Consider the following 16,895-nt stretch of genomic DNA (forward strand, 5'->3'; position numbering starts at 1 on the left):
CTTTCTGTGTAAGGAAAATGCAGATAAATTTAAACTACTGCAAGTAACGAATTTTTAAAAAATCAAAGGCTCTAAATCGATGTTTTGCAACTTAATGGTATATACAAGCCTAAAATAGCTTCTAGAAGCTTCACACTCTTGTTTTTAATTGCAGGACTGCGATAAGACAGTGCCAAGGAGCACACCTGGAAGGTAGGAATTCCTGGGGGATTGCAGCATAGGCAGCACAGTGGGGATGTTCAGCCCAGTCAGCACTCCTGGCTTGGTCTCATTGCCAAAATTCATCTTTGTCCTTTGGCTAAAGAAAGACTAAAGAAAAAGGTGATGAGAATTTAATCAATGATTAAATAATGTAAATACTAAATATATCCTGCAAACGAGACTGACCACTTTGGGAAGGGGCAGCACCCAGAGGCTGTTTGTTTCCAGGCTGAACCACGTTCACTTACACTGAATTTTCTCGTGAATGGTGATTAAAATGTTACATTTTGTTACTTCTAATGTAATTAATGTTACATTAATGTTACTTCTAAAGGATTTTAAGGATGTACTTGTGCCTCACGTAATGCTTGGTTTCCCTCCTTCTTGTTGCAGTAATTCTGAGCCTTCCCAGCACAACAGTGAAGGAGCAGATAACTCCAGGGATGACTCGAGCAGCCACAGCGGCTCCGAGAGCAGCTCTGGCTCCGACTCGGAGAGCGAGAGCAGCTCCAGTGACAGCGAGGCCAACGAGCCATCCCAGAGTGCATCCCCCGAGGTAGGGCTGCCAGGGCCTGCCCTTCAGCAGCTTGGCTCTCATCCTGACATTGACAGCACAAAAGTTCAATAAATTTTCTCACATTGTTGAGAGAAAATAGACCGACCAACATGGGCTCGCTCGCTGTCAGGCTGCGCCGTTCTGCTGCAGTCCCTGTGGTGGATGTGACAATTCTCTAGATAAGCCCACACTGGATGTTTGATTTGAGGTGGTTTTTACCACCGGTTGTCTGTTGGAGAGCAGAGTTGGATATGGTATCAGAGCCCTAAAAAATGATGGCATCAAATATTGCCTGTTGATAGCAGCTGCTCTAGGCAGAGGGAAAATTTGTATTACTTGTGCCTGTATTTCATTTATTTGTCTCAGGTTTTGGGTGTACCTGGTGCTTTGGTGTGCAACATCCTACAGCTGCCATGGGGAAAAGATGGAAGAAATGGGAAATATTTTATCTAACTCTTGTTTTTCACTTTGTTTTTAGCCAGAGCCACCGCCCACAAACAAGTGGCAATTGGATAACTGGTTGAACAAAGTTAATTCCCATAAAGTGTCACCAGCTTCTTCCGTGGACAGCAATATCCCTTCTTCCCAAGGCTACAAGAAAGAGGGACGGGATCAGGGTACAGGGAGTGGGTACACTGATCAAGGTGGATCCAAGGATTCCATTTCTTCTACGCCAGGGAGAGATTCCAAACCCACCCAGAAGGGCTCGGAGAGCAGTCGTGGGAGGCAGAAATCACCTGCCCAGAGCGACAGCTCGACTCAGAGGAGGACTGTAGGCAAAAAACAGCCCAAGAAAGCAGAAAAGACATCTGTGGAAGAGCCCAGAGGAGGTCTTAAAATAGAAAGTGAAACCCCAGTAGACATGGCAACAAATATCCCTTCAAACAGGCACAAGGCAGCCACCAAAGGCTCCAGGAAACCCAATATAAAGAAGGAGCCCAAGTCTTCCCCTCGGCCGACAACAGAGAAAAAGAAATACAAGGCTTCAAGCAAATCTGCCCAGAAATCCAGGGAATTCATCGAAACAGATACCTCATCCTCTGATTCAGATGAAAATGAGAGTCTGCCTCCTTCCTCACAAACACCCAAATACTCTGAGAGCAATAGGACTCCTGTTAAATCTTCCATGGAGGAGGATGACAGCTTTTTTCGGCAAAGAATGTTCTCTCCTATGGAAGAGAAAGAGCTTCTGTCCCCACTGAGTGATCCTGATGAAAGGTACCCACTCATTGTGAAGATTGACCTGAGCCTCTTATCCAGGATACCAGGGAAGCCTTACAAGGACGCCGACGCTGCCAAGACAGAGAAGAAGAGCGCTCCGGAGAAACACGCCCGGGAATCCCAGAAACAGCCCTCGGACAAGAGCTCCACAAAAGGCAAAAGGAAACACAAGCAGGTGAGGATTCTGGAGACATTTCTCTGTTTTCTCAGCCCTCAGAGCATTGAGTACCCCAAAATCCAGGTCACGCCTCAGGGTAGGGACTGAGCCGTGCAGGAGTGGCTTTGCTGCCTTGTGTAGAGCAGCTGGATCATCCCCGTGCTTTTCCAGGAGAGACTGTTGGGATTTTCCTTTGGAAACACCTATAGGAGTGTCAGCCCTGTAGCCAGAGCTCAGGGAGGTCACAGATCCTGTGCCCCTGAGCTCTGCATCCAGCCCTCTCCTGCCTCCCTGGAACCAGCCCCTGGTGCTCTGCAGGCCAACTCAGGCAGCTGATCCCGAAGAAAAATCCACCTGGAAAAAAACCCAAAAGTCAGTTTTCAGCTGGATCAGCTCCCTGAGCCATGGAATTGCCTGTTGCTAGGATAAGGGATGAGGCAGGACTGGCCTGGGGCATGGCAGCAGCAGAAAACATCTCAGGTGCTGCTTTACTGAGAGAGGGGATCTCTCCATAATAATAATTAATCTTTTCCAAAAAAGCATTTCATCTTTCCAACTAGAAGTAAAAAGCAGGAATGGCTGGGGGGCAGTAAAATGGGCAGGAGGAGTCAGTGGGGGAACTGAATAGAGGGAATACTCATGGAGGGGGGAGTGTGAGAAGTCAATGCTGGTGTAATTTTAAACTGCTTTTTGAAAGCTCAGCAAGGGACACTCTGTATAAAGGGCAAACCTGGAGCTGTCAGATGGGCTCAGAGATCCAGGGAGTCTGGTTTCCATGAATTTAGGGCTGTGAGGCCCTGGGGCAGGGATTCAAAAATCCCTGTGCTGCTCTGGATGTCATTCTGAAAATTCCCCTTTGCCATGTCAAAGGGATCTGACAGCAGTTGGGAGACTCTGTTGATACCTGCAGTCCCAGGATTCTGGGAGATCGTTCCCAGAGTCATTGGAGGAGGTGGGTCATTGCAGTTACACCAGTTTCCTACTGAGCAACCAAAGTAAACTTGATCACTTGCTGAAGTCAGTGTCATGCAGGAGCCCTGACATGTAACTGCAAACAGATTTATCCCGTGCTGTTCCTAAGATTCCTCTTTTGTCTGGGTAGGGAAATGAAGCGAGAGAATGAGCTGCTTTTGTCAAATGGGAATAACTGAGCAGTACAGTGAACAATTACCTTTTGGAGGTGTTACTGTGTAACTCCTGCTGTTCCTGGGAATGCACTCACATGTTCCAGTGGGCCTGAATTCCCGGACTTCTCTCTCTTTGGTCACTTTTGCCTTTCACCACACATTTGGAATTACAGCGTTAAAGGTCTGTGCTCTCACATCCAAACCACAAAGCTTTGGTGAGACCAGTTAAATTTAGGCCTTATCCCAGGAAATGGTGGTGGTTAAATGCTGTGAAGCCTCAGGTCACTCTGATGCTTCCTGAGAGGATGGAAACCTGTGTGGGGCAAGGACAGGACCCCTTCCCAGCCCTGCAGTTTTAGGTTTGTGCTCCAAGCACAAGTGGCACCACTTGATTTTCTACATTTCCTGGGTTTCCTTGCTCACAATTCTCAGGTTTCAGCATCAGTAACAAACGAAAACCTTTGGGGTTTGTTACCAAATGTTTTATTCTGTGAGGCCCCATTTTCTCTCTTACTCACTGTATTGATCCCTCCAGTGCTTGATGAAGACAGCATAGAAATTTACCTTCAAGACCCTGTGACTTGAGGATTAAATTGATATAAATACCTACTCTTCAACATCTCTGAGCTGACTTAAATAGATTGATTAGATTTTTACCCTTTCCTGGCATTCATCAGACACCTCTGTAGACCCTAGACATCAAATCTGTCTCCTGATCCTGCCAAAGCCTTTGGCAGATTTTCCTGGGATTTCGTGCTGATGATTTATCTGTGCTGAAATGAACAACTTGGCTGTTGCTGATTTTATCAGGCTGCCATTTAGTAGCCAGACTGGGATTTTCATTTTGTTCCAATAGCAGGGTCTGGTAAGGGTTTGCTAAGGATGAGCTGCTGCAGACCATGGTTTTGGGGTCTGTATTTAACTGTGAAACACCTGCTGAATGATGTCTCTCAATGTGAAATATTACACATCAGGGACGTGTAAATGTGGATTTTTGCTGGATGTTTTTCTCATTTGCTTTGCTCAGAACGAGGATGAAAACAGAGCCAGTGAAAGCAAGAAAACGAAACTGGAAGAAAAAGCTCCCTCAGGACACAAGAATTCCAGCAGCAGGGAGTGAGTATCTGCTTTTCCCAGCACTGAGGGTCAGGGTGGCCATGGAGAGGATGGTGTTTGTCTTCCCCCTCTTCTGCTCTCTTCCACCCCAAGTTTTCCTCAAATAATTGGTAAAATTTCATTTTTTTTCTTATCCTTCAAACAAATTTACTTCAGAGCTTCTGCAAGCAATTGGTGGAAATGAATTTCCATCCCCAAAAACACTGGCCAAGGACAATTGTGCTCCTTAACAAAGTGAGGTGACCCCTCCTGTGAAGGGAATATTTCCTTCCTGGTTTTCTCTAATAAACAGTGGGGCTTGGGTTTGGACTAGAAATCAAAATCTCTGCTTTTAAATTAACCCCATCTGGTAATTCTCTATTTAGCAAGTTTTAAACTGGGAATAAATTCCTGAACTGGCTTTCTTTGGGAAGCTGATGGCACTGAGCTCTGGATCCATGGATTTAGCCTCCCATCTCCTTGGTTTATTAGTGCAAGAAAAGTGTGAGCAATACAGAATTAGCAGCTCAGTACCATTGTTTAGTGTGTTATTTCTGCCTTTGCCACGCTCTTTGCAACACCTATTATGCCTTTATTTGATTGATTCCTTGGTCAGTGTTAATCCACAGGAAAGATTAAATTTTTTCCACTGCTTTTTAAAACTTCTGTTTCAGTTCAAGCAACTGAAAACTGGTGCAATTGTGTCATGGAAAATATTCCTGTCCAGTGAGCAAAGCTGTGAGAAGCTGCAGCACTTTGGGTGCTACAACTCTTGTTTGGCCCTTCTGAATTAAACAGTGTCTTACTGTTTGTTAGGAAACAGCTGTAGAATTAATGGATACATTCCTGGTTTGCTTTTTTACCTGATACTTGATTTTTTTCTGGTATTTGCTTGGTTGCCAGTGCAGTTCTCTGAAGGACATTTAATTAAATGAAACTGTGATTTTCTAGCCATAATGTGTAGAAATAATACTGATGGGAAGGCAGGAACAGCCAACAGCATCCCTCAGCAGCCAGGTGAGAGTGTCCTGAAAGGCTGTGCTGGGGAAGTTTCCCATTCCCTGGGTTCCAGAGGTTTATCTGGAGCATCTTTCCCTGGAGCTGTTGGCTGGCTGCTGTGCACAGACAGCCTGGCGCTGGCATTGGCTCCCACTGCTGAAATTGGGAGGGTTTGGGGTGGTTTTTCTACAGAACTGGTGCAGGGGTGTGGTTTTATGGTTAGAACTTGTCTGGTTTTGCCTGTGTTTTCAGGTCAGAACAAATAGAATGGGGAAAACAAGTTCAGTCTGGCTTTGGAGAAACCTATTCACTGAGAGGATTCTTCTGCTTTTCTCCAAAGCTGGGTCTGACAGTAAAAATCTTGGGGGGAGGAAGGGTGTTTAGTTTAAGATTTAAAAATCAAACTTCTGTGTATTGTTTTTTTGGGGTTGTTTTTGTTTGGTTTGGTTTTGGCTTTGTTTGTAAAGCCCAGAAACCCAAACCCTGAGTTTGTTCCTCTTTTCCAGGTCTTCTAAGCCAAGTGCTGTTAAAGAAAAGGATTTGCTGCCCTCCCCTGCTGCCCCAGCCCTGCAGAAGGATTCCAAGCAGGAACATGGCTCCAGGAAGAGAACAGTCAGTCAATCTTCATCCCTAAAATCCAGCAGCAACCCGGGCAAGGAGAGCAGCAGTGGCAGCAAGAGCAGCTCCTCTTCCAAGCAGAAGAAGACAGAGGGGAAGGGGTCCAGCAGTGCCAAGGAAGCCAAGGTAGAGGGCTGGTTCTGTCCTGATCTTGTCTTTGCTTTTTAGTTTGATCTAAACATCCATTTGCAGTTCAGTTTAAAATGCCATTAGTTTGAGATGCACATTGTTTCCTGTCACAGAGCTCAAGTGCCTTGGAAGGCCGTAAATGAGGAGACAACTTGGAGAGAGTGTGGAATAGGAATGCTTATCCTGCCAAATTCCTGTGTTAATGGAGGAATGGGTTTAGTCATCCCCTGGTGACTGGTGCTGCCTGTTTGTTGTTGCAGTGGTTCATAAGAACATCACTGGAAAGCTGTCTGCACACTGGAAATGGAGCTGTGAGGCTGCTCTTGGCTCCTCAGAGCAGATACACAACTTGGCCTGGTTTTTAAGGAGAGCAGGAGCTCAGTCTGTGCTCAGTGCTGGGATGGGAAGCTCTGGCTCTCATTTTATGACATTGTAGAAAGATTATTTCAGTTCCAGCTCAGCAATTTACAGAGCTCTCTGTGGCTGGAGAGGAGGAAACATGGATGGTTATGGGGGTGATGCAGAAAATGGTTTGTAAGAGATTTAGGTTGGGAAGATCAATGTGATGGAATTTTAAAATACAAATGTCCCTAAGCCAGCTGTTAATCTGTGATACCTTTGTTGTTTTATACTTCAGGTGTGCTTACTCATGCTTTTCTCAGAGGAGTAGCTGCTCCTGTGGGGTTTTTTCAAGGCAAAGGCATTCAGAGAGAGTGTTGTTGATCCTCCTCATCTCTGCTAGAGTAGAAAAACAGGATTTAGAATCAGTGCCAGGGGAGGTGGAGGGAGGCATTTCCTGGCCCTGGGTATGTCTGGAAAGCCTTGGCTGCATCCTCCCCCCTGCAGGGAGGAGCCCCAGCCCAGCCCTGTGGGAGCCTCCTGGGAGCCGAGTTCTTCCCGGTGCTCCAGGGCGGCTCCGGCACCTGCAGCCTGTCCTTCCTACACGGAAAGGGGGAAGCCACGGGGGAAGTCATCCAACAAATGCTCTTCTTGTAATCATGGTATGGGTTTCCCTTTCAGGAAAAGATCCTGAACAATTCTTCCAGCTGCCCTCCTGCCTCTGCTCAGGCCACGGAAAGTGTGAAGTCGAGGAGAGCCAAGCTCGTTTTTGATGATAGGTGAGGACAGAAAATTCCCTTTCCATCTGGGGGGGCTCTGGATCTCGAGCACAGGCAGCTCCCCATGGAGGAGAGTTGGCATTTTGCTCCACAGAAAATGTTACACACGAGCTCTTTGTCAAAGAAAATACCTTGAAAAGAAAATAAAACAAATATTTCAGCATCTCGTGCAGACTTGAGGTTTCAGTTGGGCCAGTTCAGATCTCAGCTGGATCTGAAAGCACTTCTTTAAATCCCCTTTACAGACGAAATTCTGTTTGCACCAAATATGAAGTAACTTTCTGCTTAAGAACTTACTTGAAATACTGTTTGAATTACCTGAAACTAGAGAACTAACTAGAAACTACTTTTAACAATTTTGTCATAGTAGTTAACTAATTTAACACATTCCTTTAAACAGGTTTATCAGAGTGTAGCTTGAGTTAGAACAGAAAAAGCCCTGAAATGTGGCAATGTTAAGAAGCTCCAGTCATAAAAGGCCGTGTAAGTGGGTGGCTCCGGTCCCTAAATCTGTGTCCTCTCTTGCAGGACTTACTCAGCTGATCATTATTTGCAGGAAGCAAAGAAGCTGAAGCATAATGCAGATGCTTTGGTGAGTGGATCTCCAGTGCCCACCCAGTGTGTGCCCCTGATCCAGGGGTTATTTGCTGCCTTTGCCATTCTCCTGCCCTTCTGTGCTGGAATTTCCTTGCACTTCTCTGCTTTCTGTTCCTGAGCTGTTCCTCCCTCCCCGCAGTCGGACAGGTTCGAGAAGGCCGTGTACTACCTGGATGCTGTCGTGTCCTTCATTGAGTGTGGGAATGCATTGGAGAAAAATGCTCAGGAATCCAAGTCCCCGTTCCCTATGTATTCAGAAACTGTGGAATTAATCAAGTAAGCTTTGCAGAGCTCCTGCAGGGGCGAGTGGGCGGGGGGAGCTCTGGGAATCAGAGCTTCGAGGTGTATGAAAGTTTTACCTCCAGCTTTTGGGATCTGTTGTCATTCCCAGTAGCACTGGAGCAGTGACCAGTTCATTCCAGTTGCTGGGGTTTAAAGCATTTCCAGGAAGGTTGAGGTGGGTTCTGCTGAGGCTCTTGAAGTCCCTCTACAATGAGTAACCCACGAGGAGCAAAATTATTCTGGTTACTGCTGAGTCAATGTTTTATTCAGGGCTAAGAGATGTTCGTGAAACAGTGGAGACAGCAGAAACTGAAAATTCTGAGAACATGAGTGTTTTGTGAATGATAAATGAAAGTAGTTTTTGTTTGGGGGCTGATCTGCTGCCTTTCTCTGCAGATACACTATGAAACTGAAGAATTACCTGGCCCCGGATGCGACGGCTGCAGACAAAAGGCTGGCAGTGCTTTGGTGAGTGTGCTGGGACTTCCTACAGTGCCCTCGTGCATTTCACACCTTTTATCTACACAAAATGCTGTTTGACACTGAGCCCTTGGCTGTTCCTGAACCAAACACTGCAGATTCCCACTTGGCTGTACACAAAGGTGAAGCTGTGTCTGACTGCTGTGAGTGGGGATGTTGCCAGCAAAGGCCAAGGCTTTGAAACCTTGAAGAGTGACAGCAGAAGGTGCATCCTGAGCACTGAGCCTGGGATAAATCACATTGGGACTGGCTGTGGGGACTGTCAGGAGCCCTGAGGCTGAGGGAGTGGCTGCAGAAGCTGGAGAGGACCAGAACCCTTTGGCTCAGGGGAGGGGAGAGGGAAGGCCCTGGGAGAGGCTCAGGGTGTCCTGGCACAGGTGAACAATAAATGAACCCCTCGTCCAGGAAGTCACTGGGTGGTGTCTCCCAAGCCCAGCAGCAGCAGCATCACTGAGAATTCCAGTTCCAGGTTGAGGCACAAGGAGCTGTTCCAGTTCCCTTCAGAATTTCAAGGTGGTTATGGATTTTTTGGTTGAGTTACAGCTTGAGAGATGAGTTGGCAGAGAGAACAACATTAAGAACACAGCTGTTGGATCTTTGAAACTCAGAGTTGAGATAAACCTGACATTGGTTTTTGTCCTGTCTTTGGGCAGCCTACGGTGCCAAGCTCTGCTGTACCTGAGGCTTTTCAAACTGAAAAAGGAAAGTGCATTGAAATACTCAAAAACTCTGACTGAACATCTGAAGGTAATTGCATCTGTATTTCCTTAGAACACTAAAGCCTAATGGTATGAAAGCTCTACATCACTTAAAGTTCCCAAATCCAATTTTCGGACTACTGCATGTGAACACCTGTTTAGAACTGGACTTGCACGTGTATTAAAGCTGGGCAGAGCTTTAATAACCATAACCCTGCTGGTCCTGGCATGACAACACTTTATTAATTTGATCTTCTTTAATAAATGCTGTAGGCTTCAAGGAGAAGGTTGTTTGCAGTGGGATGTTGGCTGGGTTTAGGTAAATTCCTCATGAATTTATCTAAATTTCTGTGCAGCAGATTCTGAAGCTTCCAGCTCTCAATGCTGAGAGGAAACAGGCTCATCACATTCCCAGTCTCTCAGATTTGGGACATCTTTAATTGTTCAATGCCAGTGATAACAGATTCTTTCTATTAAAGGGCTGAAAAAACTGAAGTGTTCCCATAAGGGGCAATGGACTACTCCAATACTTGTTTGTTTTGCTAAAATAATCCCGTAATTTTTGTCTTAGCCATCAGTAAAAAAGGATATTTCCCCAAACTTCAGTTTACTGTGATATTACTGAGAACATTACGTGAAAGTACAAGTACAACAAATAATTTGGTCAAAAAGAACAATTAAACAACCAGCTAAAATGTACCTCATGAAAGCATAAACACAAATCAGGTGAAATGTGTCTTTTTCCCCACACAGAATTGCTACAATAATTCTCAAGCACCATCACCTGGTATGGGAAGGTGAGTGGTAAAAGCTGTTTTCTGTATTTGTCAACTCAAATTTTTCCTGTGTGCCCAGGGAGCTCAGGGAGCAGCTTTTGGGGTAATTGGGTGTGGATTTTGATCCGTTTTTTGTGTAATTATCAGGAGGTGCTGCAGCTCTGCAGGGTTTGTCAGGCCAAAAAAGGGGCAGCGTGCCACTGACGCACAAGTCACCTATCCCAGGGGGTTTTGGTGTTTAATTTAATGCTTCTCCCCCCAAACAAGAGCGTTAGTAGTGCTGCAAGGCCAGAGGTTACAAGTATTTGCAGGGTTCTCTGTTCCATAGTTTAGCAGTTACTTCTGCTCTTTTAAACCCAATAATGTACCTCTGATAAATTATTCAATGAGTTTAAGGAGGGCACTTCAGATTTCCATTGTGTTAGCTGCAGTAATGTTATATAATGCAATATTCTGGCACTGGAGTTAACCAGGTAGCTGTAATTTTTTTGTTCTTACTCTTTAAGGTTCATTTAAACAATGAATTTAAGATTTTATTGAACTAAGAGATGCTGAGGTTTGGTAATTAGGTTTTGCAAGCTATAAATAATTGTTGGAGGATCCTCAGCAGTTCCCAGCTTGAGATTTTCATTTGTTGTAGGGCAAATCCTGATTTTCGGTGTGTAAAGTGGGAGTGTTTTCCCATCCCACACGCTGAGTTGTGGGCAGAGGGATCTTAGGGGACATCTCAGAGCATGATGTGTCTAAAGCTGGTGCATTTCTGCCTTTCCAATTCCATCTTCCCCTCCGGGCGAGCAGCAAACCTGTCGGGATGCCATCTCCAGTCTCTCCAAAGCTGTCTCCAGGGAATTCAGGAAATTACTCTTCCGGGGCAGCCAACCCTTCAGGGAGCGGGTCCTCGGTGACGATCCCGCAGCGCATCCATCAGATGGCTGCCAGCTACGTCCAGGTCACCTCCAACTTCCTCTATGCCACTGAAATCTGGGAACAAGCAGAACAGCTCTCGAGAGAACAGAAAGGTAAGGGCTGCCTCAGGGGGATTGAAACCTCCAGAGAGGGCTGGAACACTCCCAGGCTTTGATTTTGTTGATGGTGCCCTGGGTGCTGAACCTGTGCAAAATCGGGGAGAAAGTGACACCTTGGATTGCAGGGATACCCCAGGCTGGGTGTTGTGGTTGTCAAGGTGGTGCTGGAGTTGTGACATAATCTTTGTTGTGTTTCCTGTAAAATGTTCAGAGGAGGAGGAACTTGGTGCATTTCCCTTTCTGAAATTCTTTCATGAAGACTTCTTAATGAAGTTTGGCCGTGCTTTATTTATTTTCAACTAGTGAAATAAGAGTTTTAGAGGAAAACCAAGAATTTTGGCAATGGTTTAATTGTTGCCAAGCAGTCTTATGCAGAAGAGTAAAGAGATGGATTAGGAAGGACCTTTCTCCTTGACTCCCCCCATTGCGCCACCTCTCCTCACTCCCCTTTCTCTCCAGCCCAGCGACTCACGCTGGGAACTGGAGCTTGATGTGGTTACAAATGTGCTCCTTTAACTTGTGTTTGTGCTGTTTTAGAGTTCTTTGCTGAACTGGACAAGGTGATGGGGCCCCTGGTGTTTAACACGAGCATCATGACGGAGCTGGTGCGTTACACCCGGCAGGGCCTGCACTGGCTGCGCCTCGACGCCAAGTGAGGAACCCAACCCAGCCCATTCTTCAGCTGCCTCTGATTCCTCTCCACAACACTGTGTCATGTCAATAAGGAAGACTGCCATAACACATTGCTTAGTTGACACTAAGAGCAAGGAATGCTTTCCCATGTCTCCCATCCTCATCTGTGTTTGTGTTTAACCCCAAATCAGCTGGTTCATGGACTTCTTCAGTATTCCCGGTTTAAGTTATTTAAATATTTGAAAATTATGCTACATAAAAGTTGTAGTTTTGCTGATCTGTCATGGATAGATCATTGGAATTCCAGTCACAATACATGAATAGTCAGTTTAAATCCTATTTATTTTAATTTTTTTAATTTTAATTTTGAAAAGCCCCATTTGGGGCTGATTTTAGCTATTTCTTCTTCCCTAAATTTCCCCTTTTGAGTACTTAGAAATTAAACCTAGACACTTTATTTAAGTACTTCGTGAGCTTTGTTACTCTGTAATGTCTTGTGGTGGTAGAGCCTGTAAAAGGAACTAGGGTTGATAGGTTCTAACGAGTAGGGACACCATACTTCTCATGCCTAATGCCTATGAGTCGACTAATAAATGACAACTACAGATTTATTATTGCAGAATTTGTACTAAATAGAAAAGTTCCAGATATTCTTCTACGTATTGAGATACTTCATTTAAATGAATTATAAAGAAATTTATATGGAAAAATATTTAGCTGGATCTGCCTTGGATTGTTTCCAAGGCAGCTTCAAGCCATCGATTAACACTATAACAATCACAAAACATTACAGTAATTTGCATTTAATGTAACGTCCAGGTAATGGTGTAGGAATGACCTTCAGTCCGATGGGTGCGATGCAAACAGGAAAGGCTTTGGAAAAGGACAATCTCGTGCTTTTTTGCATCTCTTCATTTCAAATACCTTTTGTTTCCGTGCTTGTCGCTTTTTGACAGTTACGAAATCGGGGAACTTTGTGGTTCCAAACCCAAGAGTAGTTCAATTCCTACCAGAACCGTCATTTGCATCTTTTCCATTGACTGAGAAACCAGGAATCTTTAGTAGAACTCGAGGTCCATTTTGTCCTCTTAGGGTCTGCTGGGTGATGGACACTACAGGCTGGCAGTGCAGCAGCCACCGTGGGGTGGGAGCAGAGCTGCTCCTGCAGGAATCACTGTTCTGTGCAGGATGGATGGCAAACTTGGCTTTACCCCGTGCTGATGAAGGTCCCGTTCGTGTCACATAATGTCCACTCCCAAGGGGCCACTGGGTGCCACAGAGGGCTGCTGGAGCTGCAGGTGGCCCCTCTCCGAGTGCAAACCAAAGTACCTTTCCACGTGAGGTGCTTGTCTGAGTTAAAGGTTTCAAATGCTACTGCTTTCAGTATTGCTTAGTGCCCCCAACATGTCTGGTGTGCCTTATGCCTTACTTTTAGATGAAGATTTTATGAACTGTTTACAAGATGTTTTACAGCAGGACCAGGTATACTGTATGCAGTGGTCTTCTGCAGTACTTGGGTAAAATTCCATTTCCTTTTTCAAAGTCTCGGTGTCTGTCACACAAACTGACTCATCGCGGTGGTCTCCTTCCCCAGAGTCCAACTCTGAATCCTTTGGAGTGAGATTGTGGAATGCTGCTTTGTTTTCTCTCCCATTGAACCCTTTATTCTGTACCAGATATGAACGTGCATGTTCAGGAAAATTATTGCACTAAATTTTTTGTGTAGGTGTAGTTAAGTGCCAAAATCACGGCAACCTCGAGAGAGAAGGAATAGAATTCTACGCTCCTTAGTACTGCAGTATGTCCTATGGGCTTTAAGAGTTTAGAAGTTTTGCAAATTAGTAACCTACTACAAGGTAGCTGCATCTTCGTAGAGCTTCCTTTGCGTCCCAGCGTGTTTTGTACTTCCAGAAAAGCTTTGCTACGTCCGGATTGATAAACGGGGAACAGACCTGGGGCTCTCCCTGACTCGACTCTTCAGGTCTGTTGGAGCATCCTTTTTATGGAATCACTGTGCAAGGTCACCTTTCTGTTAGTCTTTGCTGTTGGAGACAGAACTCTGTACCCTCAAACTCCCCGCCGTGGGCATGGGACACTGTCAGCCGTGTTTCCTTTCCTCCTCTGAAGTGCCTCGCACACCTCTGACGCTGAGAAATCCCTTGGTAGAAGTTGCATTCATGGGTGGGTTTGTGTGTAGGGCTGCACTAGCCAGCGTGGCTGTTCTTGGCTTGCTCCTTTGTGCACAGTCACCATTGCTGTCAGCAGGAATGGTCTCATCTCGGGGAATTTTTTTTCCTTAACTAGAGTCCCACAAATACCTTTTGGTGTCACGCGAAATTGGCCTCTTGAAAATGCATCGCTTATCCCTAGAGCAGTGGATCTTAGAAATTGGCTTCAAACAACCAGAAGGCTTTTTTTGCATTGTGTCAAAATGTGGACCTGAGCTGGTTGGAAGTGTCCCAGCTGAAGGGTGAACTCCATGGTGGAATATCCTCTGGAGTGCTGTCCCAGGTGTTGTGTCTGTGCGGGGCATCCGCAGGGGGCTTGGGGATGGATAGGAAATGCCTTGTGCAGCTGGGGCTGGTGCAAACAGATCAGTTCAAACCTCACAGTTCCAGGAGCATATCTTAATTTGGGATTGACCCTTGTTTCCAAGAGGAAAGTTCTGTACTTGATCAGATTTTATAGCCAAAACAAAAAAAGCAAATACATCCTAGGCTTCCATCCCTCTGCCAAAGTAGGAGGGCTCTGTCCCTGTCCTTGGCAGCTCCCAGCACCACAGAGGGAGTGCAGGTCACAGGAGTGACTAAGGAGGGACTCCCCAGTCTTGGCTTCCCAGATGATTCCCTGGACGGGGAATATGTATCAATACATATCAAGACTGTAATTTTAATTCCCTTGCTGATCATGGCCCCAGTTGGTAAATCTTAAAAATCGCTCAATCAGACTAGGCTTGCTCAGCTATCTGTGCTGTTTGACTTTGCTCTCAGACTTGCACGTTCCAGGTGATAAAGGTGCAAACCATTTCTAATTCCAAACAAATCTTCAGGACACCAGAGTAAACCAGCCCAAGAGTTTTGTTTTGATTTGAATCTCAGCCATAAAGCAGAGCAGACGGACGGCTCTCCTTGGCTTCGATGGCAGTATGCAATTTGTATTGTATGTGTCTTTTAATATATATGTATATATATATGACTCAGTCTGTCCAAAGTATATGTTATACTTGTTTTTAGATTATGGTGCAACTGACTATATTGATATATTATTTATTGAGTGCTGAGTCACCATCTTATTGGTGATAAATATTGCATATTATCCAGGAGTGCAATGTATATTCCTTTAGATTGCTGAGGCTTGATTGCTGTGGTAACAAAAAATGCCCTGAAATGTATTTATGAATGGCCCCAACACACAGAGTCAGAATTTATGGGAATGATGTAGCACTTGCCTGGGGCAAGTAAAATAAAGCCGTAGGCAGAGAATTATGGAGTTTGCCCAAAAGGCAAACTGCTGGAAAAAGAGAGAAACTACCTTTGCTGTATTTAATGTCATTTTCTGAACAGATCTTTGCTGTCACTGCAGTGTTTCTATTGAGGCAGATCCACAAGGGCCTGAGCAAGTCAAGTTTGAATTACCCATTGGGGAGTAAACAACTTCCAAATTCTTACCTTCCCAACAAATCCTTGGGTCAGGGTTGAAATTTCTCCCTCTGATATGTCAGTGTTCTGGAAAACCCCTATTCCCGAGCAATGAGGTCAGTGCTGGGCATCCCGAAGGACAGGGAGGAGCCAGAGCTTTGCTCGCCAACTCACCCAGATCCAGAGCTGTTCCAGGAGAGGTTTCCCAGGCAGGAAGTGTCAGTGGGAATCGTGGTGTGTCCGAGTGTGTGAGGGTTGGTCTGTGGTGCCCTTGGGGAGGGAAGGGGCAGCGGTGCCCCCGGCGCCGCTCCGGCTCAGCCCCCGCATCCGTTGTGGGAGCAATTCCAGCTGCTGTGGGAGCAATTCCAGCTGCTGTGACAGCTCCAGGGAGCTGGGCTGGCGCTGTGGCCGTGCTTCCCCTGTTTTAGTTCCACCTGGGAATTTAATTCCCCGTGGCAGTGTACCCATCCCTGGGGCAGTCTCTCTCCCTCTCCCGGGACACGGCTCCTGGCGCTGCCTTGGCATTCCACATCCCAAACTCTACTCCCAGGACCAGGCATGACTTTCCAAGCACAGTTCCTGACATTTGTATGTGGTCCCCCTTTTAAATTGTTTTAAAAAAATTTTGTATATGGAGGATAAAGTGCTTATATATTTATTAAAAATCCTTTATCTTATTTCAAATTATTATTTGGTGAAGAAGGGGTTTTTCTTTTGGGGGAGGGTTGGGGAGGGGAGGTAACTTTTAACCTGTCACTTATAAATGAAGCCCTGATTAATCCTACAGAAAGGTACTATTAGTAACTAATGGGATGTCTCTGTTTTATGCTTTGTACATGACAAATCCATGTGTTACATTTTGTTTTCTATCAAAAGATTTGGGCATCTGTCTTCAACCAAAACCGGAAAAAAAAATAAACAAACTGTGATTTTATTTGTTGCAATACATTTGAAATTTCAAAGGGTACTTTGGGGCTCAAAATTAGGATTTCTAAGTCAGTATGTGCATTTCACGTAATAAAGCTGTTAATGGTGAGCAAAGTATTATATACTAACTAGATTTTTTCCACATCTGTATAGTATATTCTATGTATTTTGTGGTATTGAGATTATAGAAAGTTTAGTGTCTGAAACATGCGTTTAATGTGTATTTTTAAACAAATTTATGGCAATTAAAATATTTGGAGAAAAGGGTATCACATTTCAATTTGTAAAGATCTTTTTAACTACTGTGTCATTAAAATGCTTTGTACAATGCAAAACTGTAACTGGAGAAACTAAGTTTAATAAATATCAAATAGATTTTCTGTATTAAACTTCCAACCCCCTGTGCTTTTATCTGTTTTGTGGGGCCTTCTCCTCCCTGGAAGGGCATTTTTAGGCAGAATTTTCTTTCCTTGATCCTACTGCTCTGTGAAACAAAAGAAAAGTAGCATTCTGTGTGTGTGTCCAGACTTGAATTTTTTTTTTTTTTTTTTTTGTCTTTCAGCCTCCAAGTCGACATCCAGCAGATCAAAACAGCATTTTGATCAATTTATTTTAAGA

The 16,895-nt window shown here is 44.9% G+C and overlaps 1 protein-coding gene across 1 annotated transcript in view; it reads left to right on the top strand.

Moving 5' to 3' along the window:
* The window catches only part of AFF4 (AF4/FMR2 family member 4), a 47,552-nt gene extending 30,879 nt beyond the window's left edge, over positions 1–16,673 (top strand). Inside the window, exons 10-22 of the mRNA XM_048319552.1 lie at positions 155–192; positions 595–757; positions 1,236–2,153; positions 4,290–4,378; positions 5,863–6,100; positions 7,124–7,221; positions 7,750–7,813; positions 7,958–8,094; positions 8,497–8,568; positions 9,234–9,327; positions 10,032–10,075; positions 10,853–11,073; positions 11,617–16,673. Of these exons, the coding sequence (XP_048175509.1) occupies positions 155–192; positions 595–757; positions 1,236–2,153; positions 4,290–4,378; positions 5,863–6,100; positions 7,124–7,221; positions 7,750–7,813; positions 7,958–8,094; positions 8,497–8,568; positions 9,234–9,327; positions 10,032–10,075; positions 10,853–11,073; positions 11,617–11,735 (2,295 nt within the window). The 3' untranslated portion in view covers positions 11,736–16,673. The remainder of the gene's footprint in view (positions 1–154; positions 193–594; positions 758–1,235; positions 2,154–4,289; positions 4,379–5,862; positions 6,101–7,123; positions 7,222–7,749; positions 7,814–7,957; positions 8,095–8,496; positions 8,569–9,233; positions 9,328–10,031; positions 10,076–10,852; positions 11,074–11,616) is intronic.
* The last annotated feature ends 222 nt before the right edge of the window (positions 16,674–16,895 follow it).

Source organism: Corvus hawaiiensis, chromosome 15 (genome assembly GCF_020740725.1).
Source record: "Corvus hawaiiensis isolate bCorHaw1 chromosome 15, bCorHaw1.pri.cur, whole genome shotgun sequence".
Lineage (NCBI taxonomy): Eukaryota > Metazoa > Chordata > Aves > Passeriformes > Corvidae > Corvus > Corvus hawaiiensis.